The 25473-nt window shown below is 36.2% G+C and overlaps 1 protein-coding gene across 4 annotated transcripts in view; it reads left to right on the top strand.

The window, feature by feature from the left end:
* The window catches only part of RELN (reelin), a 543089-nt gene that overhangs the window by 246990 nt on the left and 270626 nt on the right, over nt 1–25473 (top strand). For all 4 annotated transcript variants that reach the window (XM_058425556.1, XM_032761303.2, XM_032761302.2 and 1 more), the window contains exons 5-7: nt 5049–5081; nt 8748–8826; nt 23171–23267. In XM_058425556.1, coding sequence (XP_058281539.1) covers nt 5049–5081; nt 8748–8826; nt 23171–23267 — 209 coding nt within the window. The remainder of the gene's footprint in view (nt 1–5048; nt 5082–8747; nt 8827–23170; nt 23268–25473) is intronic.

The raw sequence follows: 25473 nt of genomic DNA, 5'->3' as shown, positions 1-25473 counted from the left end.
TCTCATTTATCAATACTTTCCTAGTAAAAATTGCTACCAATTTGTATTGATAGTTTTAAAGAAGTTTGGCTTTTTCAACTAAAAACAAGTCAAAGTAGGCTAGGCTTTCATTCTGAATCCCTAGCTGGAAAAAAGCTTTTAAAAACCCTGGTGATTTTAGAGAGATTCTATCTTAATTCCTCCATTCTGTTGGCTTGCTTTTACTTGTTCTTTAGGCAAAGTAAAACCTTTATTTTAACTTACCTGTGTAACATTTTATATTTTATCTGTGGTTTTAATTAAGTTAATTCAGTCTGAGGACATTTGGCATACTCTTTACGTTATCATGATATACCTAAGGTCAATTTCCAATTCAGTCCAGTTACTTGAACTTGATCAAGTTTTACAAAGGATATAGTTTCTGTAATGTTTGTGAATTTCAATGGCATTGTATTTCTGGATAAAGATTACAGAGATGTATGGTTATTCTGAATGAGATTTAAAGTTCATTGAAACACAAATACATTCACATGCAATTTCTAACAGGGAACTCTTAACAAAATTGGATATTCCTAGATTCATCCTAGCTGAGCATTCATTCCTAGTTGAACATCCTACCTTATAGAAAAAATATTCACTTCTGAAAACATGTAGAAATTCAGTTTGATTTATACAAACACTTGATTCCTTATTAAATCATTTATCTTTCCATAAGTTCCTTCGAGCCTCTATGTACAGTTTCATGGGTCTCACCAATGAAACTAAATTAGGACCATGTTATGAAGCTTCCCCACAGTGATCTCTCTGGGTACAGAACAAGTCCAGCCTATCTTCCTCTCTCTTCAATTCAGTATCCTCTGACAAGTAGCAGGGTTCCCATCCCTAGTGCATCTTCCTCTGTGCACACCTTTGGTCATCTGACCTGATCTTCTTATCTTTACCACAGAAATACCTGGAAGAAACTGCGATATCTTTTACACTTCTGTTAAAGGAGGTGTATTCCAAAACCCACTTCTTTAAGAACATTTCTGTTCTCTCTCATTCTCAGAAACCAAAACTCCCTAGTTTAAGCCATTTGACAATTTTATGTCGTTGCTAGATTTTAATCATGCAACTTCAAATTCAAGGGAGCTGAGAAACTGGGCAAGATGCAAGGTGGGGTGGGGCATTCTACGATCCTGGGAGAGGCAGAAAATCAGTAACAGACCAATAAAATGTTGAGATAAAAACATACGAGCAATCTAGAAAAATTCAATGATTCAATCTAGAGCTAGTTCAATGGCAGAGGAACAGGAAAGGTAGACTTGGAGATATGCTATTGGGTAAGCACTTGGACAGTTGACAAATGAGGACCTGTCTAGCAAGTACGCATTTTACATTTAATAAAGGAAAGAGTAAAGGCCTTTATGCCAAGTTCATATAATTATATATATTATATTATATTATATATTATATATATATTATATTATAATAATTCACTCATAGTCACTAGTATGAGGCAAGGCAGGTAGTATCCAAATGGGAGTATACTAAATAATGTTGAACTATATCATTCTTCCTCAGGCTACTTTAATTTTTCCATGGTGCATTTACTTCAGTTAATGTGGAAAAGATGGTGAACTTCCTACAGGCTTAGAAAATTTGTTTATACTACATAAAACTAGATTGATATGGTCACTTATTGAGAAATGATTAAAATAAGCTTCTAGGCCCAGTACTTTACTAGGCTTTGGCCCATTTTTATGCCACATATACATGAATCTTTTTCAGGAAAATTTGTACTTTTCCTTGCATTAAGTTTCGCATACTAAAGGTTTCTCTTTTTGAGGAAATAATGTTTAGTTATCTCAGATAGTGGACATTTTTGTTAAAATATATTAAAACAGACCTTCCTAACTAGTGATTTAAAATATGGTGTAAATTTGTTGAGTTAAATTAAATCCAGGTAAATACTGACTTGGTGTTAAAGCTCCCCAGACCACTTATAATGAAGGACTTTTGGACAATGTTTTGTGTCTATTCTGGCATTTTTTAAAGGTTTGGATCTTCAATTATTTTCTGAAATACCATAAAATATATTACAACTAAGAAGTAGCTTTCAAATCAATTTATTATTTATTGAGACACTATTACCAGCTTTGGCTTATGTCTTGAGTGGACATATTTTCTGCTTTTGAGGAGCCTATTTCTTCTTCAGAGCAAAGATAAGTACTTAACACAGAGAACAGTTCAGCATGCTATAAAAATAAGCAGTGGATTGTGTAGTTTAAACCAGTGAATTTTAAATCTGGCTTTCTGTCAGAATCAGTCAAGGCAGTTTTAAAAAATACAACTTCTAGGCCTCCACCCTCAGAGATTCTGACTCAGTGGGTCTTTCTAAAATGGTCCTCTCCTGATAATTGTGATGTAGGTGTTTCAGTGAAAGCTTCCATGTGTCCAGATAATTTAGCAAAGGTAGATGTCCATTTCAATAAACAATTTAAAGCATTTTATAACTTATTCCCTTTATTGGGTTGAGGCCTTGGTCACCAAAGTCATTTAATGTAAAGTAGGCAACAGTATTCCTGCAGATATTTTGTTCTACGTATCTAACTATTGTATTGCATAGTAAATATTTCTAATTAGTAATTGTCATAACTTTTCCTACATTTAATGTAACCAATTTATTTCACAACCTGTGAAATAATTTGAAAAGTTCCATATTGTGTAGACAGGTGTTTTTCTTTTCTTTTTAACACTTTATAACTTGAATACAGAGAATCCCTTTTGCAATATAGCTAACATTAGGCATGGTAAACTATCATAATATCTTCTTTTTTTTTTTTTTCTTGAGATGGAGTCTCACTCTGTCCACCAGGCTGGAGTGCAGTGGTGTGATCAGCTCACTGCAAGCTCCGCTTACCAAGTTCACTCCATTCTCCTGCCTCAGCCTCCCTAGTAGCTGGGACTACAGGCGCCCGCCACCGCAACTGGCTAATTTTTTTATTTTTAGTGGAGATGGGGTTTCACAGTGTTAGCCAGGATGGTCTCTATCTCCTGACCTCGTGATCTGCCCACCTCGGCCTCCCAAAGTGCTGGGATTACAGGCATGAGCTACCGGGCCCGGCCACTATCATAATATCTTAAGAAACAAAACAAACAACAAAAAAATCCCTTTGGTCCTCATCTCCATATAAGATCTTATTTCTCACCTTTGCAGCTAACCTTCTAGAAAGAGCAGTCTGCACAGTAGTTGAGTCTAGATTCTGAGGCCCAAATCCCTGAGTTCATCTATAGACATTCCTTAGCACAGTGCCTTAATAGCAGGATGTTCTTCATAGATATCAGCTTTATTAAGATTATTTTGGCCTCTCCTTCAACTCTCTTAGCTCTTAAAACTCTTTTTCTTATTTCCTTAATGGAATGCACTTTTACTCAGTCACCTTTGCTAGCTTGTCTTCTTCCATCTGTCCATTAAATATACATTTGACTGTGCATTTCACTTCTTTCTTTTTATTATTTATTTAGAGACAGGGTCTGACTCTCTTGCTCAGGCTGGAGTGTGATGTTGCATTCCTAGCTCACTGCACCCGCGAACTCCTGGCCTCAGGTGATCCTCCTGCCTCAGCCTCCTGAGTAGCTAGGACTACAGGTGTGCACCACCATGCCCAGCTGATTTTTAATGTTTTAGAGACGAGGTCTCCTACTATATTGCCCAGGCTGGTCTCAAACTCTTGGCCTTAAGTAATCCTCTTGCCTCAGTCTCCCAAAGTGCTGGGATTACAGGCATGAGCTACTTCTCTCAGCCTCACTTTATACCTTACGTTCTCTCTGAGTGACTTGGTCTTCCTTTTGTAACTCCACCACCTCCTGCTTGATAATGATTTCCTAACTGATATACAGTACAAATGTCCCTCCTAGCTGTATTCAGCACTGTCTAATAGAAGTATAATGTAAGCCCCATGTGCAATTTTAAATATTCTAGTAGTCACATCTAAAAAATGGAAAGAAATAGATGAAATTAATTTAATAATGTATTTTATTAACAGAATATGTAAAATATTAAGCATTTTGATATAATGTGGTGAATTTAAAACTATTAATGAGATATTTTACATTTTTTGTACTAAATCTCCAAAATTTAGCATGTACTTTACACTTATAGCACATCTTAAGAAATATTTGGCCTATATTAAGAGTTCATAAAATTGACAATTGAAAAGTAGATCCACATACCCAAGTGTTTCTTACCTGCTTAAAGATCTTCCAGTAACTGAATAGAGTATCAAAAAATCATTTTCCTTTAATGTCCAGATCCACCTTGACAAAATGTTTTCATTTTTATTAGAAGAGCTGATGTACCTTTAATGCAAAAACATATCGGTTTCAAAACTATGTCCAAGTATTATTCTTGTGTCAGCATAGTATTATTAACATGGAATTCACATAAATATTGCATACATTGAAAAGCAAGTCTAAAATAATTAACATCAACAAGACATTCTTCAAATTTTTCGTGTAGGTTTTTGCAGACAATTTAGAAGATACTGGAAATTACAGTTAAAATCTTCTGGAGACACAATTCACGATAGGAAATTCATGTGTAAAACCCTTATTAATTTGTATTTTCAAAGTTTCAATTTCAACATAAATTTTCCTACTTTTCCAGCTAGTTTGCAAATAAACCCTTGTTTTCCTTGAAGCTTCAGATTTGGCTCGTTCATATGCACTGTGATACTGGTGAGAGAATGTATATCATTGTGCCAGGTTTTTGTTAGTCATTATTGGATAATTGGCAAGTATTCCTTTTGTTTCAAGAAAATCTTTAATTAGAGTTAACAATTCAGTGAATCTTTGTAAAACTCTTCTCTGATTTAACCAGTAAGTGTTGGCACAAAATACAAGATCATTAAATTTATTGTCTTCTATTTTTTCAAGAGTTCCAGAAACTCCTAAAAAGACTAAAAAGTCTGTAGCCATTTGATTTGCTTAATGTGACTTAAGTTTTATAACTGTGTTGTGACTCTTTATTACTGGATTTTGCTTTCATTCCTGATCAGTTGTCTTTCTTCTTTCCTCTCTTGATTCAGCTCCAACAGATGCCACTGTGCACCCACATCTAGGTAAGTGTTTAACACTCTGATGTCATTAACCTTAGTACTTGATCTACTTGTTTGGCTTTTCTGGCTATGTGAGCAGATGTTATAGAGGCGAGGAAGCTGTCCTCTCTGATCGTTGATCAGTCACTGAAACTGAACTTGGGTACGGATTATACTTGAACACAGAACCTCCTTGAGGAAACATTCATGCTGCCCAGCTGGGGGCTCATGCAGGAACTTTTGCACCTGTTAGTACCCTCAGCCCTGAGATCCTATTGAGTGTAAGCTTTTGCATTCTAATGCTGAATTTTCCCCAGAGTCCCTCATAATACTAAATGCCCATCATAAATGTTAGAGCATAGAGCTAGTGGGCAAGAAGCCATGAATGTGGAAGAATTGAAGTCATTTAAGATTTGAGATTTATGCTCAAATTAGTACTGAATTGTTAAGAAAAAGAAATTATTTTGTCATTTCTTTAAAAATCGAACTGAAGCTGGGCATGGTGGTTCATGCCTGTAACCCCAACACTTTGGGAGGCTGAGGTGGGAGGATCACTTGAGACCAGGTGTTTAAGACCAGTCTGGGTAGCAGAGCAAGACCCCCATCTCTACCAAAAAAAATGTTAAAAATTAGTCATTGTGGTGGCATGCACCTGAAGTCCTAGTTACTTTGGGGGCTGAGATGGGAGGATCATTTAAACCAGGATTTCAAGGCTGCGGCGAGCTATGATTGTAACACTGTCCTCCAAGTTGGGCAGCAAGCAAGATCCTGTTTCTTTAAAAAAAGATTGAAATGAGACTGTTTAAATAAATACCTGCTTCTTAAAATGGCACCATGGATTTTTCATAATGTCATGCTCTTAGTGGCCCACAGTTCTTGAGGCAGGGTGTATAGTGGTTAGGAGCACAGATTCTGGGAAACTGCCTGGGTTTATCTCACTTTTACCACTTGCTAGCCACACAATATTGAGCAAGTTACTTAACCTCTCTGTGCCTCAGTTTTCTCATCTGAAAAGTAGAATTAATAATAGTACCTACCTCACAGGGTTGGTATAAGGATTAAATGATTTTGTTTTCATAAAGGGTATGGTAAATAATATAGTGGTGTTTGGAAGTAAATCAGTACACAAACAGCTATCCAATGAGGCTTACCCATTGCCTTTGTAAATAAAAAAGTCTCTAGAAAACAAGTGATCTTTAAGCATTAATTTTCTCATTTGTGTCAGTGAAGACTTATTTTAAAAGCAATTTCCTACACTATAGTATTTAATAAGAATGAAAAGAAATCATCCTAGCTGGTTGCAGCCTTTTCAAATGTCTCTCACTATGGGACTTTCCAGATAGGTCAGTTATTTGTCTCTTGGGCTTTTCCTTTCAACCTATAAACCCAATTAATTTATTTTTCCTCTTTGGAAAATCTGCCTTGAGAAGCTCTACTTTTATGTAATGCTACAGCTTGGGGCTCCTCTTATTTGGCAGACAAATGCAAGCGCTTAGAAGCATGCCTTCTGGCAGCCAAGACAGGCTGGTGACCCGCAGTGGCCCAGCCAAGTCTCAGCCAGATTGGGTATCTTAGAGAGCTGTACACTGTAGGCATTTGAGGCACTGCATCTCATCGCTCAGAGGAATCATTAAATCACTCCCATGCACAGAATACATCACAGCATTCTCTCCAGTGTATATCCGTATTCTCCCTGTTCTCATGCCTAAGGCTTCGAGTCTGAGCATCCAGTCCTCTCAGTACATGCTGATTCACTGGTTTCCATGACTTCATTATGTGCTTGCCTGCTGGCATACCTGGTATAAAGGAGGCAAGGACTGCCATGGTTGGGGATGTCACCAAAGAGAATGTGAAAGTATGCTTCCTGATATTGGGAAGTGATTTTAATTACCCAGTGATTTCAGAGAAGTATATTTGAGTGAGCCTGAAAAACATAAAAATGTCAAAAGTTATGGGAGTTTTTTGTTAATCAGATAATCTTATTTTAATTTTTCCAAAAGACAGTCTGTTAGCTAGTTCAGACAAAATTGTCACAACCCAAAGAAATTAGAGTAGCTGAAACAAACTTTCTAAGCAAACCATGAATCACATGAGAGCATTGTTAAAGTACTAAATTAGTTTTTACAACATGAGTAGAAATAATCATCATTTCTCACACAACCTTTAAAATGAGCACGTTTACATTGTAGCCAGCCATGAAAGTTGAGTTTACTTATTCATCATCTCTTCAGTGGAAATACGAACTCTACAGTTGGCGAAAATATTGCGCTTGACATGCCCAAAGTTCTTCTAGAACTTAAAAATAGGTATTCAATATCTCTCAAATGTGTAGTGATAATATATTTAAAACCATGTATGGCTCCCTGGCATTCCTCCTGACTTCTAAATTGATTTTATTTAGGAATTTTACTTATTCATATAGATAAATTCTCTTATGCAGTTCTGAAAGAGAAAAAAAGGTTAACAAATTTAAAAACATTCAGTAAAAGATGAGTGAATATAGGGAAGGAGAGAAAGCAAGCCAGGGCAAGAGGATAGTGGGAAAGAGAAGAAAAAATGGATCAGTAGAATACGGCAATTTTAGTTGACAATAAATAGCCAGAATGTTCTATCCAATTCCATGCTTTAAAGTGAATTAGACACTGACACTGTCTGGGCAGTCTCTTGGAAGCCATGGATGAGTATATGTTGAAATATGGATATATTAGTTCATTCTCACACTGCTAATAAAGACATACCTGAGACTGGGTTATTTATAAAGGAAAGAGGTTTAATTGACACACAATTCACAATTCAGCATAGCTGGGAAGGCCTTAGGAAACTTACAATTGTGGCAGAAGGGGAAGCAAACACGTCCTTCTTCACATGGTGGCAGCAAGAAGTGCTGAGCAAAAGAGGGAAGTGCCCCTTATAAAACCATCAAATCTCAGCTGGGCATGGTGGCTCATGCCTGTAACCCCAGCACTGTGGGAGACCGAGGCGGGTGGCTCACCTGAGGTCAGGAGTTCAAGACCAGCCTGGCCAACATGTTGGAACCCCGTCTACTAAAAATATAAAAATTAGCTGGGTGTGGTAGTAGGCACCTGTAATCCCAGCTACTCGGGAGGCTGAAAGAGGAGAATTGCCTGAACCCAGGAGACGAAGGTTGCAGTGAGCTGAGATCGTGCCACTGCACTCCAGCCTGGGCAACACAGTGAGACTCTGTCTCAAAAAAAAAAAAAAAAACCATCAAATCTCATGAGAACTTACTATCACAAGAACAGCATGAGAGTAACTTGCCCCCATGATTCAATTACCGTCCCTTCCACGATATATGGGGATTATGGGAACAACAATTGAAGATGAAATTTGGGTAGGGACACAGCCAAGCCATAATGATGGAAGACAAGTTCCGAATAGCCTCTCCTTGTAGGTTGGTGCTGACTTTGGCCTTCCTGCCTCCCCTGCCTAGTGATAGCTTCGTAGGTTTCCTTTTGGGGTCTTTCGTTTTCCCAACTTCTAGGTGTCTAAACCACAGAGCTTTTTACGCTTGTCGCTTAGCAGTTTGAGGGACAAAGCAAATCAACTGCTCATTTAAAATTTAGTTTTAAAATACATTATTCTTCATAAATACAGCATGTTGACACTTGTGTTTAGCTAAATATACTGTTGTAGTATATTTCTTTCCTAAATACTTCCTTTTTCTTTTAGCTGAAATACATAGTGACAGCATTATCCTGCGAGATGACTTTGACTCCTACCACCAACTGCAATTAAATCCAAATATATGGTAAGTTACAGGAACATTCCTCACTTTGGTTTGCTTAATGCAACAAATGATGCTGACTGCTCCCTTAAGGAGCAGTTACTTAAAATTAAATTGATGTTAAGTGCTAAGGTATCAGTGAGACTTGTTAAGCTATGGAACTGGGCTTAATGTAGACTGCATATAATGTCTATTACTTGACTTCTTTAAGAACTGAATCCAGGTGCTCTTCAAAGCCGTGGGTGTGGTTAGATATTTTTTTCAGTTTTGCAATATCCTTATATAGAAAATATTATGCTATTATATGTCTAATAATTTCATTTATGCCAAACAAAGTAGGGAAATGGTTTATCTGAAATGACAAATGATTTGAGTCATACTTCCAAATAATTTCTAAATTATTAGGTCAACTTATTATGTATACTCCAGTCTCTCCTTCAAAAGCTGTTTAAGTGTAACTCTGGGATTTTTGAGGGCAAATAAATAATGAACCAAAATTCACCCATTAAAAACTTGTCTAATACGTAAATGGATGCCTGAATTTGTTGGCAATTTGTTGCATTTTTGCTGACTTTGAAGAAGTAGGTCTATTGACCCAGAGTTACAATGAAAATCAATCTGCATAATTTGGAACAATATCTGAATTTGGATTTTCTGTTATACTAAATGTTTTTTGTTTGGACAGAAGAGTTCAAGATAAATTAGAAACTAATGTAAACTAAGTTCAAGCAATATAATACTCAAGACTAAAAAGAAAATAATCATTTCATCCTTGAATGTCAACATATGATATTCATTTGTTTTATATTCACTTTTTAACAAATATTTAGCAATAATCATTTTATTTTTATAGTAAATTAAAAAGAGGTATGGTTCTCTCAAGTAACAAATGGTTTAGTAGAGAAGACACTAAGACCACATCTTTAAAAAGCTGTGATACAGGACAGAAATCCTTAAATGTGACCAAGGGGAACAGATAATGTACTAGAGGAGTTCCAAAGAAAGGAGAGATGACTCTGGTGGGAGTTTGTTGGAGAAAGTTGCTCTTGAACTGAGAGTTGAAGATGACATATAGGTAGAGTGTTGAGGCTTCAAAATTACACAAGAAACTTATTATTTTTCTAGAAAGAAATATAGATCTAGATAGTATAAATATAGAAAAAAATTTTATCAGGGTAGCCAGAAAGTCTAGTCATAAAGTCTTATACTTTATATGCCATTTAAAGAAGCAGTTTATCAGTAGAACTCTGCTTCCCTAAATATACATTTTCTTAAAATAAATTGAAAATCTTTGTTAATAAGAGGCCAAAAAAAAAAAAAACCTTTCTAAGTACCACTTTTACCCAGGAAAAGATTTTTACTTCTGACATTTTGCTTGTTTATATTCCATTAATATAGATGTTATCATATGATTTGTTTCTTTCAGGGCAAATTCATTTCTGTGAAGCTAATTCATTTTCTTCAGTGAGTTTTCTTGACAAATACAAAATGTGACTGTTAAGTGGTGCAAATTCTGTTGTTTTTTAAATCAATAAAATGTGATTGATTTTTCTTCACCTATTTTCATGACTGATCTGATAGATGCTTTCTTGACCAAAGTTATGGATTTTATATCTCTTTTACTTAAGCTGTGGTTTTTCCTACCATTTTTTTAAAAAGTTTTTTCCTACTTTTTAAAACAATCCTTTTTTATCTTTAAAAGCCAAGTCCTTCTGCCTTTTATCAAATATGCTTTGGAGTAATTTTACTTTATCCCTTATTGCCCACAGTCTCCTTCATTTAGCCTCTTTAAGATTCAAAAAAAAAAAAAAAGTGAGAGTGGGGAATGGTGAAACTGTCATTATTTGAGAGATGACTGTTCTGTTAAACAAAAGGTGGCAGAGGCCCTGATATCACACTACCCTGGTTTGACTCTTGACCAAGCCACTTGCCAAATGGATACCATGAGAAAAGCAAAAAGCTGCTTCACCTCTCTGAGCTCTATTTCTGTGCGGTAAAAGCAGGCAAATACCGTTCTTGCAGCATTGTATTAAAGTTTCAGTATGAAGAAGTCTAGTGTATTGTAGGTGCTCAATACCCATCGGTTTCGTCTCTCCCTTCCTCTCTTTCCCTCCCTCCCTGTCTTTTTCCTTCCCTTTCTCTCTCTTTCCTCTCTTCCTCTCCCTTTCCCTCTCCTCCCTCTTCTCTTTCTCTCTCCCACTTTTACTTCCCCTCACCCTCCTTTTCTTCCTTCTTCCCTCCCATCTTCCTTTTTTATCTCTTGTGATATATTTGTACATTGGACTGTTGGTCTCTTCTAAGCCCAGACATGAAAACATTATTATTATTAAAATAATCTTAAGCTAATTTATTTAACTGAGTCCCCAAGTCTTCCTTCATTGCATTTTCATAAAAAACAAATGCCAAATTAAATATGTTTATATTATAAAATCTATGAAATATATATTGATGAAAATAGCATTACAGCAGAATCATAAAGGAGGGAAAAATAAGGTGTTAGATGTCTTGAACCCCTTAGAAGTCAAAGTGAACTTCCTAAAGTCAGAAACAAGCATCTAGTGACATCAGATATCCCCATGAAATATTTCCAATAAACTAACAAAGGCCCACTTTGTTTTGGAAACTGATAGGCAGTTTTACCTCTCCCAAAGCTTCTCCTCCTCCTACCATGTTGGTAGAAACTTAATTTCAGTCAACTCTGGCTTGTCATCTTCTATATATTTTTGTTTTGTTTTTGAGCTAAGTGTCAGGTGTCTTATTAGTGCAAAGGCAGAAGGTAGAATGAGGATGCACCTCTGGTCCCCAGCCATCTATCTGTTCCTGCAGATATCCACTGAATCTTCCATTATCTCATCTAGTCTGGTGACTAGTCCACACAGCCCGGCTTCGTCCCTGTCCTCACCACTGTGCAGTGGTTCTGTTTTGAGCCCAGCCTGAGGGCATGGAGACTGTTCTGCTGTTCCCAGTCCTGGGCCATGGGCATCTTTTCCATGCTGTACTCTGGTGTGCATTTGCGCACCTCTGGTCCTTCTGCTTCCCTCATATGCAGAGCATAATTCCTTCTACTCTTTGCCTCCTAGATCTCTCTGGGGCTGTGCTAGGGAAGTGGCCCTTCATATCCCCACTCCCCCAGTGGCTTCTGATTGACTTGTTTGAATGAGAGATGAGAAGTAAAGTTTTAAGTGAAGAGAGTAACAAAATCCCTTCACGTGAATATAATGGCAGTTCAGCCTTGATGAGAATGAAGCTTCTACACTTTACCCTGGACCACAAGCAGCTATACCTCTGGAGCTCAACATGAATTGCATCAGTTCCAATGTGTCATTGAACCCAAGAGAGTGAGGGAGAGCACAAATGAATGAATACCACTTTACCAGTGCTTTTAGCAAATGTGTTCAATGTGGCTGCACTACTGATGAGAAAGGGCATCAATAGTGTCTTAGTCATACAGTAACAACCCTCCAAAACCTCCCCAACAAAATTGGAAGAAAAACCTCATAAAACTAAGTTCAAAAGAATGTAAGGGACCACAAATACATCTTATTTTATTAACACTTTACTTATGCAGCTACTATTTAACATCAACTACATATTCATAGTTTCTTTTTATGAATTAAATTATTGCACTATAATATAAACACTGCCAGTATTTTATGTGAATGGGGAAAATCTTGATTTTTTGAAAAATAAATATACCTAAGAGCCAAAAACTAGAATCATCCCAGGTGTTCATCAACAGGAGGATGGATACACCACAGTGATATGTCCACACAATTGAATACTACTAACATTCAGCAATAAAGAGGAATGAATTATTGACAGTTGCAACAACATGGATGAATCTCAAAAATTTTAAGTTGAATGAAAGGATGCCAGGCCAGGCGCAATAGCTCACCCCTGTAATCCCAGTACTTTAGGAGGCCGAGGCGGGCGGATCACGAGGTCAAGATATTGAGACAATCCTGGCCAACGTAGTGAAACCCCGTCTCTATGAAGAATACAAAAATTTGCTGGGCGTGGTGGTGTGCACCTGTAGTCCCAGTTACTCGGGAGGCTGAGGCAGGAGAATCACTTGAACCCAGGACATGGAGGTTGCAGTGAGCTGAGATCACACCACTGCACTCCAGCCTGGTGACAGAGTGAGCCTCTGTCTAAAAAAAAAAAAAAAAAAAAAAAAGGAAGGAAGGAAAGATGCCAGACCCATGAGTTCATTTCAGTTATATGAAATCCAGATTAGGCAAAGTTAACATGATAGAAATAAGATCAGTAGTTGTTTCGGGGACAGAGAGTTGACTGGGAAAGGGCATGAGGCACCTCTCTGGGGTGATGATTATGTTGTATATAATGAGGGGATGTGGGTTACATAGATGGATGCATTTTCAGAACTTGAGATCTGTGTATCCCACTGTGTGTAAATTTTCCTCAGTAAAAATGTCAATAAGAAGAAAGGCAATGAAAAAAATAAGACATAGGAGATATTTCTGATTCATAACTTGAGACAGAGAGAGACTGCAAAGAAACTAAAACATGAATGGATTTTAGTTTTCTCGAGAAGTGTTTTACCCTCTAAGCAATTACAAAGTCAGAGAGGATCTTTGTTTTACTTAAGTTGTCCCTTTAATGCTTATTTTCTGAAGATCACAGAAGGCATCCAGAGCTCTAATATCACCAGGCTCTGATGTTCTAGTGGGAAACGTAGAACTATTTTTAAAAAATGATAAATGGCAACTAGGTGACAACAGATGTTTCCCCTCCAGCACAATGATAGAACAATAATAATAGCAGAGATGCCCTACTCAGCAGAGATCAGGGAAGAACAGGAGTTACTCCTCAGAAATAGCATCTTAGATGACCGGGTTGTGATGCCAACAGAGATGTGAAACATCAAGAAAGCCACAAATGGCCGGGCGCGGTGGCTCACGCTTGTAATCCCAGCACTTTGGGAGGCCGAGGCAGGCAGATCACGAGGTCAGGAGATCGAGACCACGGTGAAACCCTGTCTCTACTAAAAATACAAAAAAAAATTAGCCGGGCGTGGTGGCGGGCGCCTGTAGTCCCAGCTACTCGGAGAGGCTGAGGCAGGAGAATGGCGTGAACCCAGGAGGCGGAGTTTGCAGTGAGCCGAGACTTGCGCCACTGCAGTCCAGCCTGGGCAACAGAACGAGACTCCGTCTCAAAAAAAAAAAAGAAAGCCACAAATAAAGTTGTTTCAGGTCCTGTGGTACAAGAAGACCTCCATCAGCTGGATAATGATACAGAAAGGCCCACAATTTACAACAAAGGAAGCTAAAGCCATGGTCGGCATTGCATTGGATTGCTAGAATCAAGAAAAGACTAGAACATTTCCATTTTCGTATGTAAATGACAATATTACAGGACCGGGGAAATAGTGATCACAGACTCTGCTGCATCTGGTATTCTCTTGAAAATACTTATTTGTTGGAGCAATTAATATGAAATAAGGAAAAAGATTGGTGATTTGGCTTACTAAAATTCCTTTGAGAAAAATAATTTTCTGAACAAAGAGTATAGAAATATTGAGATTTCAAGAAGATGGGTGAATTGTTCTAGCTGGAACTTTATTTAATAATAGCTTAGCCCATAAACAAAAAGAAGTCAAGCAAGCAGTAAAACCACTTTATAGTTCATTAGTATCTTGGACAACCCCCATGCCATAAATAAATAAATAAAAAAAAAAAAAGAGGACTCCTCCATTTAGTAGCCAAGTATGAGAACTACAATGTAAGTGGAGTTTCTAGGTAATCAGAAAGAAGTAAGTCTGATGAACAAACAACTGAGAAATAAATTGGATAATAAAAGTATCTCCACTTTGGTCAGTGTCCAACGTGCCCATGGGCAGTGAGCCGGAAAGACAGTGCTGGTGAAAGGGAGCATAAACCTTTCATTTTCTCAAAAGCAAGTGGCTACAGGAGATGGTGAATAGATGAAAAAAATCAGACACAATAAATATTTTCTCTGATAACATACCCTTGCCAGAACCTCTCGTCTATCTGTGCATTTTCAGGTTATGGAATTATAATTTAATATTTGGAGTTTAATGGTTCACTATTTTGATCATATATGATTCTCTACTTTTTCTCTAACCTCCTCCCTCTTGATTTATTGACCACTTTCTACTCTCTCTTACTTTTTCTTTTCTTTTGTTAATAACTTTTTTCTCTTATTACAAAACTCTCCTCTAACTTTCCTCTCTAGCTTCCTCCCCGTCATTCCCTGCTTTTTCTAGCATGATGTAATTGCTCCGGGGAAAAGCTTCATCTACAATAGAAAGGTTAACCAGGGGTGTCCAACTAATGAAATAAGGTGTGAATCTAGAGGTTTATTACTTCCTTGTTTAATTTCTGCTTTAGGTGGCAAAAACAAGAGCTCACTCAAAGGAATTAAATGTCAAGTACATTTGAAACAAGTAAGAAAATATTTCTTCAAGCAGCATGTAGTGGAATTTACCATAGTAGGAGGTCAGAATATTGTGTGCAGTAGTAAGATTTTAGAGGTGTTATTTTTAACCCAAGTAACGTTTGTCATTCGTACCTGTTAATGAAGAAGAGATCAAATTTTTTAACTCCCTAGTGAAATAAGAAAAGTTATCTTACCTTCCTCAGTGAAAAGTAATGAGAACGAATGAGCTATAAATGGAGTTTGTCATTTTCACATTTACAGCATGTGTTAGCTCCTTAGAAAAAAAGACATGACATAGTTGAAGGTAATATTATTCTCAGTCATACAATGAACTTTCCTTGCTGTTTCTCTAAAAAGATTCCACATTTACAAAGAGGGTAGGATTTTTTTTTAAAAATTAAGCTTGATCTTTCATTTCTTGAAAATGATCATGTAAATTGCTTACAGGTATAATGGTTATGTCCTCTTTATTATAAAACATTATCTATATTGTAAAATATAGTCAGAAATTGAGTATTTGGTTGTTGAGGTTTGAATGGAAGGTACAAAGAGTTCTAGTGTCTCGGAATAAGTCAGCTGACAGCCCAGCTACCAAATGGCCAGCAAGGTCTCATTTACTTTGATGAATTCATCAGTCCTTGATCTGGCCTCGCTTTGTGAGCTCACACCTCAGATTCTTGTTAGCACAGGCCCTGTGATCTGTACCTGGGGGTGCAGACACAATATCTTTGGGTCAGGAAATTACAAGAAACTTTTCTTTTCCTTTTTCAGTTTTAAAGAACCTTTAAGTAATCAGAACAAAAGTTAAAATTATCTGAATATCTCCATTCAGAAATACTGGTGAATGTGGCTCGGAAATTCAGGCTTATAGAATGCCAGATTGCTTCTGGTGGAGCTGATCATCAGATACTGACCCCTTCAGTGGCAGTACATTATGGAGAGATAATACGATGTCCTTGGTCTTGGGGACAAATTACATGTATCTCAAATGAGAATTTGATGATAACTGATTGTCAGTGAATTTCTAGGTAATTAACTTGCTTCAGCAGAGTACCTGACCACAGGCTGAGTGATTTCACTGTGATCTAAAAAGAATGAGTCATGCCATTAGACTGCTCTTGAGAAAACAATATTTCAGTTATTTATTTATTTATTGTTATCAGGATGATGTCACCACCAACCATTCATAAATCTCTGGTTGTGCAAAGGAGCTCAATTTTCTCATTCATCCTCCTCCTCTTTCCTGCATGCTGAGAGCCCATCTGAGTCACTGCTATGTGGGGACCCCAGGCTACAGGGACATTTCACTTCATCTTCCTCTGTGCCCAATGAATGGGTGGTTGAGCATATTTTCATGTCTAATAATTTAAAAATCAGGATTTAAAAACTCAGTTATATCTTCAGAAGTATACTCTCTACTGTTCAAAGGTACCATCACATGTAATTCTTTGTCCCGTGAAAAAAAACAGCCACCTGAATAATAAATAACAAAAAATAGAGAACTAATACCAAAATAACGAGCTTGCAGTCTGCCAAGGAGCTTGTTACAGTGGAAGACAAAACCCTGGTTCAAAGCCTTTCTTTTTCTTTTATGTTTATGGTTTCATCCTAGTTTTTTTGGTCAACAAGTACCAGTCTTTATATTTACTGATTCTTTTATGTTTTTGTTAGCGAAAAAAAAAGATAGTGTACATATATAATAGATTGTGATGAATTATCTAAGAATATATATAGCCAAAGGGGTATTGGATTTGATTGTCATGTACTTCAGTCCAGTGAATTTACTCTTAATGTTTTTTATGAAGTCCACTCATCTCTCTACTTTTTGTACATTTTTATCAGCAAAACAAAAAAATTATCCTATAAATGAAAAAAACAATTTTTAAGAAAAGTTATTATAAATTTTCAAAATAAATGTTCACAGTAAAAATGACAAACATTCCTTGAAATGCACATTGTTTTTATAGAATTGGAATTTTTCCCTCACTAGCTGCATTAGGCGGAATGGGAACAATATTGGATAAGAAATCAGGCAATCTGAATTCTAGTCCTGTTTCATCATCATGAGGGAGTGATAAGATGATGTGATACTTCAAGTCCCCTCTCACTTGATGATCTGTAAACTCAAGTAATAGATAAGCTTCATGTGGAACCTAAGCGTGTGATAAATTGGTTCAGAGAAGGTTTAATAAGTTCAAGCTTTCAATGGTTTTTCAAGATTGCTAGTATTTCCCTTAAAATGTCTTTTAATCATATTGTTCATGGCAAAATATATTTTTGAGGTGGACAATCCATATGATACACCAAGGTATTTGTCAGATTCTTATGTTCTATTTTTCATATTGGGAAATATAAAAGGGGAAAAATATTCTTAGATTAGAGAAACATTTAGTATTACTTTTACTATTAGGCAGAGAAGCAATTCATTTCTAATCCTTAGGCTGAGAGGTCACATTCCTTTTCAAATTGAACAACAGAAGTCTGTTTAACTGGGATTCTTGAAAACTTCCTTCTTCCCACAAATCTCTGAAGAATATGTTACCTAACTTTACAAAGCCCAACATTTTCCTGAGAAAATGAGAAAGTAGAAAACATTTAATTGTGAGGTTACAGATTTATACGTTGGCAATAAACAACAGCAGTTTTGGGGGGTTTTATTTGCACTGAGCCTAAAGAAAATTGAACCACTCATTATCTAGCAAATCAAATCCTAGTTCTTAGGAACTCATAGAACTTTTCCATAAAGGAAGAGTAGAATTTCAGATTACTTGTGGTCTTCATAGAGAACATTTTTGGGGGTTAAATACCTCACTGCACTCAACTAAGTTAAATTGTTAGACACAGAGGCATTCTGAGAAAGTGAGGAGGGTAGGACTGAAAGAGCACTTATGATTTAAGTATTGTTTCAAATTCTGGGGTGAGCCAGGAATGACCTTCCTTGGAATTTGAATGTTCATAATATCCGTAGGTTTTGAAAATTCACCTCGTCTTTCTGACATGGATCACTGCTCTCTTCTTGGAAGCCATGGCCGCCAGGTGCCCTCTGTGCTGTCTTGCCTGGTCTCCGTTAGGATCATTGTGTTCATCATGAAATTATGATTTGTCTTTCCCTTTATCATAATGGCATTCATATGTGTAGTTGTACAATACTGAACTTTATTGATAGAAAAAAAATATTAGGAAGATCACCGTAATGGGCAGCACAGATTAGTTAAGAACATGCATAGAAATGAACCCCACCACCAATAATTATGGAGAAGTAAATGGAGATACACTTGGATTGGTACACACTGAAGGATTATAATGATGGTTAGAGCTTTCCAGAAACCAGACCATGGGCAATCTGATTGTTCCCCAGGGATTCATTCTTGGGCCTTTTCTTACTTTGTATATCCTCCCTTATCCCGAGGCCCCTAAAGATATGCACTCCCATGATTTCAGCTAGATCCCAAACTGTCGTATCAGTCCCAGTCTCCTTTCTCTGAAAGTTCAGCTGATCATCTCCAATTTTCAGTGTAACTAAAAAGCAGGCAGTTTCCAAGCCCTCTAATTCTCTAGAGTTCTATTGTCCAGCATGATAGGCACTAGTCACATACTGCTGTGGAGCGCTTGAAATGTGGCTAGTCTGAATTGAGATGTGCTATAAGTATAGAATACACCCCATAGTTTGAAGACAGTATTTAAAAATGTAAACAGTGCAATTAATAATTTTTATATTACTTACATGTGAAAATATAATTTGAATATATTGAGTTAAATAAAACATCTTGTTAAAATTAGTTTCTTTTTAATGCAGCCGTTAGAAGTAGAAAATGACAAATGTGGCTTACATTAGGTTTTTATAGAGCAGTAGAGGGTGTCCACTTTGCTCCATCCCACCTCATTACAAGGCACCATTATATCTTACTTGAGTTACATTAGTAGCCCCCAGTCTTTTCTACCTCGAGCTCATAATTTGCTACAGTAATTTTTCTGAAAGTTGGATATGCCACATGACTTTGGAAACAAAATAATTAGAGTTTGACTCCCAATTCTGCAACTGACTAGCTGTGTAACCTTGGACAGTAATTTAATATTTCTAAATCTCAGTTCTAGCATCATGTAAGTGGAGATAAAAAAAATAGAAGGAGAGGATTTTGTATGAATTAATTGAGGCATTGTTTTTAGAACTTCTGTCAGCACCTATCACATCAGCTGTGTGTCATTTCCGCATTCTTTGTGCCCTGTCACACACTCATCTTTCTTCCTTGCTTGAGTAACTCCTATTTCTCATTCAGGACCAGTTCTGGGACCATCTCCTTTGGAGGCTTTCTCTTACCTCCCCAGTCTTTGCATTAGGTACCATTGCAACCAGTGTATGCTCCTGTTATGAGTGAAGAGCAATGACAAGTGTCACGGGTGTTGGAGTTAGAAAGTTCTAGGTCCAAATTACAAACTCTAGGTTCAAATTGCAACTTCATGACTGTGTGACCTTGAGCAAATGCCTAACCTCTCTGTAGCTAAATTTTCTCATTAGTAAAATAAGACACTGATAACCGTCTTAGAGATTAAAAGGCATTAGAGTATCTGATACATCACAGAATGCAATAAATAGCTATCATTGCATTGACACCCTCTATTGTAACTGTTTACTCTCTGCCTTTCCATTTGAAACGTAAGCTCCTAGAAGAAAAGACGTGTTTCATTGGTCCTTGTATCAGTAAAGCTTAGTGCAGTGCCTGTAAGCCCTCAACCTAAGTTTGTTAAATACAAGAATTAATTAATAAATGATGGATGAATAAATAACACCATTGGCATCTAAGAGAGGGTTGGATTTGACCTCCTAGAGGGATGGGCATTCAGGGTAAATTAAAATAAATTATGTTGACAAACCCAGTCATACTGTGAGAAATTCAAGTAAAGGACATTTAAAAGACCTTGACAGAAATCTGACAGATTTGTCCCGTCAGTCCTTGGTGAAGCCATTGTTTCTGGAGGTAGCAGCCACACAGTGGGTAATATCTGATAATTATAAATCTTTTAGTTTCTTCAGCAGGGTTACCAATGCCTTTTTGCATTTATTATAAATTTCTGAGGATATAAAGCACAATGGGCCGGGCACGGTGGCTCACGCTTGTAATCCCAGCACTTTGGGAGGCCGAGGCGGGCGGATCACGAGGTCAGGAGATCGAGACCACGGTGAAACCCCGTCTCTACTAAAAATACAAAAAATTAGCCGGGCGTGGTGGCGGGCGCCTGTAGTCCCAGCTACTCGGAGAGGCTGAGGCAGGAGAATGGCGTGAACTCAGGAGGCGGAGCTTGCAGTGAGCCGAGATTGCGCCACTGCACTCCAGCCTGGGTGACAGAGCGAGACTCCGTCTCAAAAAAAAAAAAAAAAAAGAAAAAAAAAAAGAAAAGAAAAAAAAGAAAAGAAAAGCACAATGAAGAAGAGAAGCGTCTAGTGGATTGTTGAGTTCAATGGGAAGAATAGGTTTATCTGTTTTCTCTTGTGTTTATTGTTTTTTTTTTTTAAAAAAAAAAACCCTGCTATTCTGCAACATAGAAGTGATTCTCCAAAGACATCAAACATCTGTCATCTAGGTACTGGTTCTCTAATTCCAGGCTGTAGGCCATCACTTTTATACAGTTATGCAGTTTCTACCTGAATTCTGTTTAAGCAAAACTATGGAAGGAGGGGGACTGTAATACATATATATAGATATTTTCTTGATAAATAGTTGATTCGGAAACTGCTGAGCAATATTTATAGACAAAATGATTGCTATAGAAGTTCAAATAGCAGGCCTCAAATTTCACATCAACAATGACACTTTTAGTTTAGAGTCACTGGAGACAAATGGCAGAGAGCCATTGTGAGGTTCGAACATTCTTTTACTTTTTTTCTCTGTCGTCAAAGTTGATGTTTCTCTTAAGCCATTTCACGATGACTTGGAGGCCAAATAACCTTCATCTCTCACTAAAGTAAGGAGCCTACTATAAATTTTGTGCCACTTCACTGTACTTTTATCACAATCCCAATCAGTTTAAAGAATTAGAAAAGTAGTAAGAAGTTATTTGCATAATACAGTCTGTATGGAAAAAAACCCTAATATGAAGTTCTGGAGTAGAAGAAAATGGTGGAAATCCATGAGAAATTCTTAGCAATAATAACAGCTAACAATTACATCATGCTTACTATGTGCCAGGCACTATTCTAAGTTCTTTAGACCTCAGACCTTTAAAATGGTTATATTTATGAAGTTGTCTTATATGCATTTATTCATTCAACAAATATTTCAGGAATACAATGTGCTCAAAAGGAACATGCCATAAATGATGAACAAGAGACAGGTTTATTGTCCTTTACGAAGCTACTGCTGTGTCTCTTCTAACGTCTTGCTTCACAGTAACCAAGGGAAGATTTGAATCTCCTAAAAATTATGACGCTATGAGATACTAACATTTCAAATTCTGTATCAAATTTATGTTTTTTTCTAAAATATATTAAAAATACTTGGCACTGTTGATCTTTCGTGTGGGAACATGGCTCAAAAGATTAAAATAATATCATTTAATCAATGTGGTAAACATATAGGACGTACTTTCATTTCTTTGCCAAGTTTTGACGTGCAGTGTTTCTGCCTCCTGGCTTTATGCACTCCTTCCACGCTTTTGTCTTCTTCCTATTTGGATGGGTGTTCTACTCCTTTTCTTTAAAATTAACAAATGGCTGAAAGAGCATAATGCAATAATCTCCTAAACAAAGGGCATAGTGCCCTTTCTGCAATGTTTGTCACCTGGAATGTGAAAGTCTTTGAAAATGTTCTTTCTGCATGAAATATAGCTCTCATGTGGTCTGAGGTTCAGACAGGGGAAACATAGCTCTTTCTTTCTACGTGTTAAGAATGTAGTGATTGTAGGTTGAAATGTCACAATGCAGAAAATTGTAAATGTTACTGTAAATATACAAGGTCAAATCCGGAATGCAGATACGTTCAATCCCTACTAGATAGAGATATGAATAAATTTATTTTTGAGATCCTATCCCAAGATTTTAATAACCACTTCATTTTATAGTAATAAAGATAGGAGCTAATTCCGTTATTTGTGAGGTTAGCATAATAGCTCAGTATCCAAAATGTGCTTGAATTAGAATTCGTGTATATCATACTAATACGTGGATTAAATACAATCTGATTTCATTGTTTTTAGCATGGTAGAATGTATACATGCAGATTTGAGGACAGTCATTTTAAACATTTACATTAACCATAACTCCAAAGAAAAATGTTTAAAATGTATAAAACGCCTTTTAATTTCAGAGATACAAGTTTTTATGTGAGTGGATATTACTCTGCTTATTTTTAATACTTGCAAACGTCCTTGTATTGGGCATGTATATATTATATAATTATTGATTATAATACCATCTTTCATTAAGTGCCTGCTATGACATCGATTCTGTACTCTGTGTTTTATATATAATCTCTTATTTAATCCTCACAATAACTATGTGAGATTTAAGTCAGTATGGTTATCCTCGTTTTACAGGTGAGGAAACTGAAACTTTGGAAAGTTAAGTAACTTACGCACCACTGTAAGTAACTGGGGGGAGGGGGGAGGGACAGCATTAGGAGATATACCTAATGCTAAATGATGAGTTAATGGGTGCAGCACACCAACATGGCACATGGATACATATGTAACAAACCTGCATATTGTGCACATGTACCCTAAAACTTAAAGTATAATAATAATAATAATAATAATAATAAAGAATTGAGATTTATATTCAAGTCTTTCTGGTTTCAGGTCTTCTTAACCTTATCATAATACAAAATACTCCTACTTTCCTCAAAATGGTGATTTGAGCTGAGTAACAATAAATATTACATCGTTTCTTACCTGAGCAGTAAACCACGTGTGCTACTTAGTTCTCAAACTGGGAATGTGTTCTGTGTTCCTGCAGGGTTGAATGTAACAACTGTGAGACTGGAGAACAGTGTGGCGCGATTATGCATGGCAATGCCGTCACCTTCTGTGAACCATATGGCCCACGAGAACTGGTAAGTATGTGCTATTCATGTACATTATTCCATTATAGTATTTACTGAGCTTTTTGCCAGCAAAAGTTTTTCTTATGCTCTTAAAGTTCAGATGAAAATTCAAATACGATTTATGAGTCCTGTTACAAATATCTTAAAATTGGGAGGGGCGATTCTATGGCCTATTTTCAGATGTAAAAATAAATAATTCAATAATAAAATTGTCAGCATCAATGGATATCATTAAACATGGAGCATCACTATGATTAGATGGCTTTTTAAAAATATGAGTATTTGCTGTAATATCCATAATAAACAATTTATGACCTTCTAAGTTCTTCTATAAAGCCGTGCTCTTAAAATTGTCCTTATTTTCTCCTTGCAAGTCAAAACTGTTAGATGTTCAGTTTTATCACTTTATTTTAAAACTTTGGTTCATAGCCACAGAAGAACCTGATGGATTTTTCTTTATGTGAAAGAGCACGCTGAATAAACCAGTTTTTTTAAAATTTTGATTCATGTCAAATTACTTAGAAGCAGATTATTTTCCTTTACTTTAGATTGATTAGTAGCTTTTGCTTGCCAAATCGTATGTAAAATGAAACATAAGCATTCAAAATGGAAAGTAGTAAAACTACTAGCCATCAGCATATGGCTAATGAGCCTTTGGTTGTTGTTAACTGGGTAATTATTTTTGGCATGAAGACTACTTTCATTTTACCTTCTTGAAAAATAATAAAAAAGCAATTGTTATATTATATCCTGTCTCAATTCCTTTGTCCCTAATACTCTTGTACCATCTCTTATGCTTTACTTTTCTGCTTTTCAGCTTGAGCTTTAATGCTTGTTCTTTTACTTCCCATATCTTCCTTTTCAGAGGGCTTCTAGTAATAGGTTGTATTTTTCACCCTTCTGTCACAATTGTGTTTCAAAATCATTAACTTTAAAAGTTGTCAAAAGACTGACTTCCAGTGTAAATGGTGGGGCGGGGGTTGCCTAGATGGGCAATTAAAAGAAGATTTAGTTATCAAAATGTGAAAGCCAATTAATTGTTGTAAGATGGTTCTTATTTTATGCTGCTTAAATACCCCTTTCATGCCAATAGATACATTTAATTTATTAAAGATACAAGCTTCAGAGCATTGATGAATTGAGGAGTTTTTAGTTGAAATTACAACACAAACAGAATTAATTGGATGCAAATTAAAATAATAGGTGCTCATAATTCAAGCCTCACAAGTGCTATAATATTCCTGCAGACAAGTATGACTCTGGTGGTGAAGTTTTTCTTGAAAAAATATATTTGCTAGTACATTTTAAATAATATACCGTGACAGAATTAATTATCTATAAACCTTAACACAAATTTAATTTTTTTACTGTAGTTAATTAAGCTTAGACTAAATGCCTATTTTAGAAGGTGTCTCATTTAGTAATATTCCTGGAAATTCTTGACAAGTTATTTTTGTTGCCACTGGTTAATAGGAAATAAAAATATCTAAGAATATAATGCCAAAATTCATATTTTAATAGCATAAAACTGAAGTATTATTTAATCCTATGTATGTTTAGTCCTGATTGTTTCACTATATCCATGTTTATTTAGCATTAGAGTTGATACATTCAGTGGGCTAATTTTGAATTGTGTTTTATAATTAATGTGGGATTAGCCTTTTGACTAAAAAGGAAAATACTCAAAATAATTATCTTCATTTGGGAAATAAGAAAGTATATAGTTTTTGTATTTCCATTATAAGTATTTTCCTAAGATGAATTTGTATGGTGAGATTCAAAGGGAATAAAATAAAACAGATTGAGAAGGATGGAGATGATGTCCACATTTTATACTAACTTCTAATTTTTCATAATTTTTATACTGTATTGGTGTCCCTGAAGCAAAAATATATATTGTACCCAAGTTGTGTTTATAGAAGACAGATCAATCAAATGAAAAGTGAGGAATTCAGTTTTCAGTTAACATTATATTCAATATTTACTAAAATCCAAACATTTGCATGGTACTTTATGACTGAATGCAGTCAAAATTGTTGTGCATGAGAACTAATGAAAGTTATCAGCCCCTAAACATCACTTTTTAAACAATATGTCTTCTTATTTTTCATAAAGCCCATTCTTACTGAAGTTGTAAGAACCACAAGCAAAGAATCTTAGCAGGCTAAGGCTTTATCTTTTAAAATGCTGAAAAGAGGATCTCCATTTTTGTGAA

Source organism: Hylobates moloch, unplaced genomic scaffold (assembly GCF_009828535.3).
Source record: "Hylobates moloch isolate HMO894 unplaced genomic scaffold, HMol_V3 SCAFFOLD_1, whole genome shotgun sequence".
In the NCBI taxonomy this organism is placed as follows: domain Eukaryota; kingdom Metazoa; phylum Chordata; class Mammalia; order Primates; family Hylobatidae; genus Hylobates; species Hylobates moloch.
Note: the sequence above shows the minus strand (reverse complement) of the source record. Positions and strands in the feature narration are given on the sequence as shown.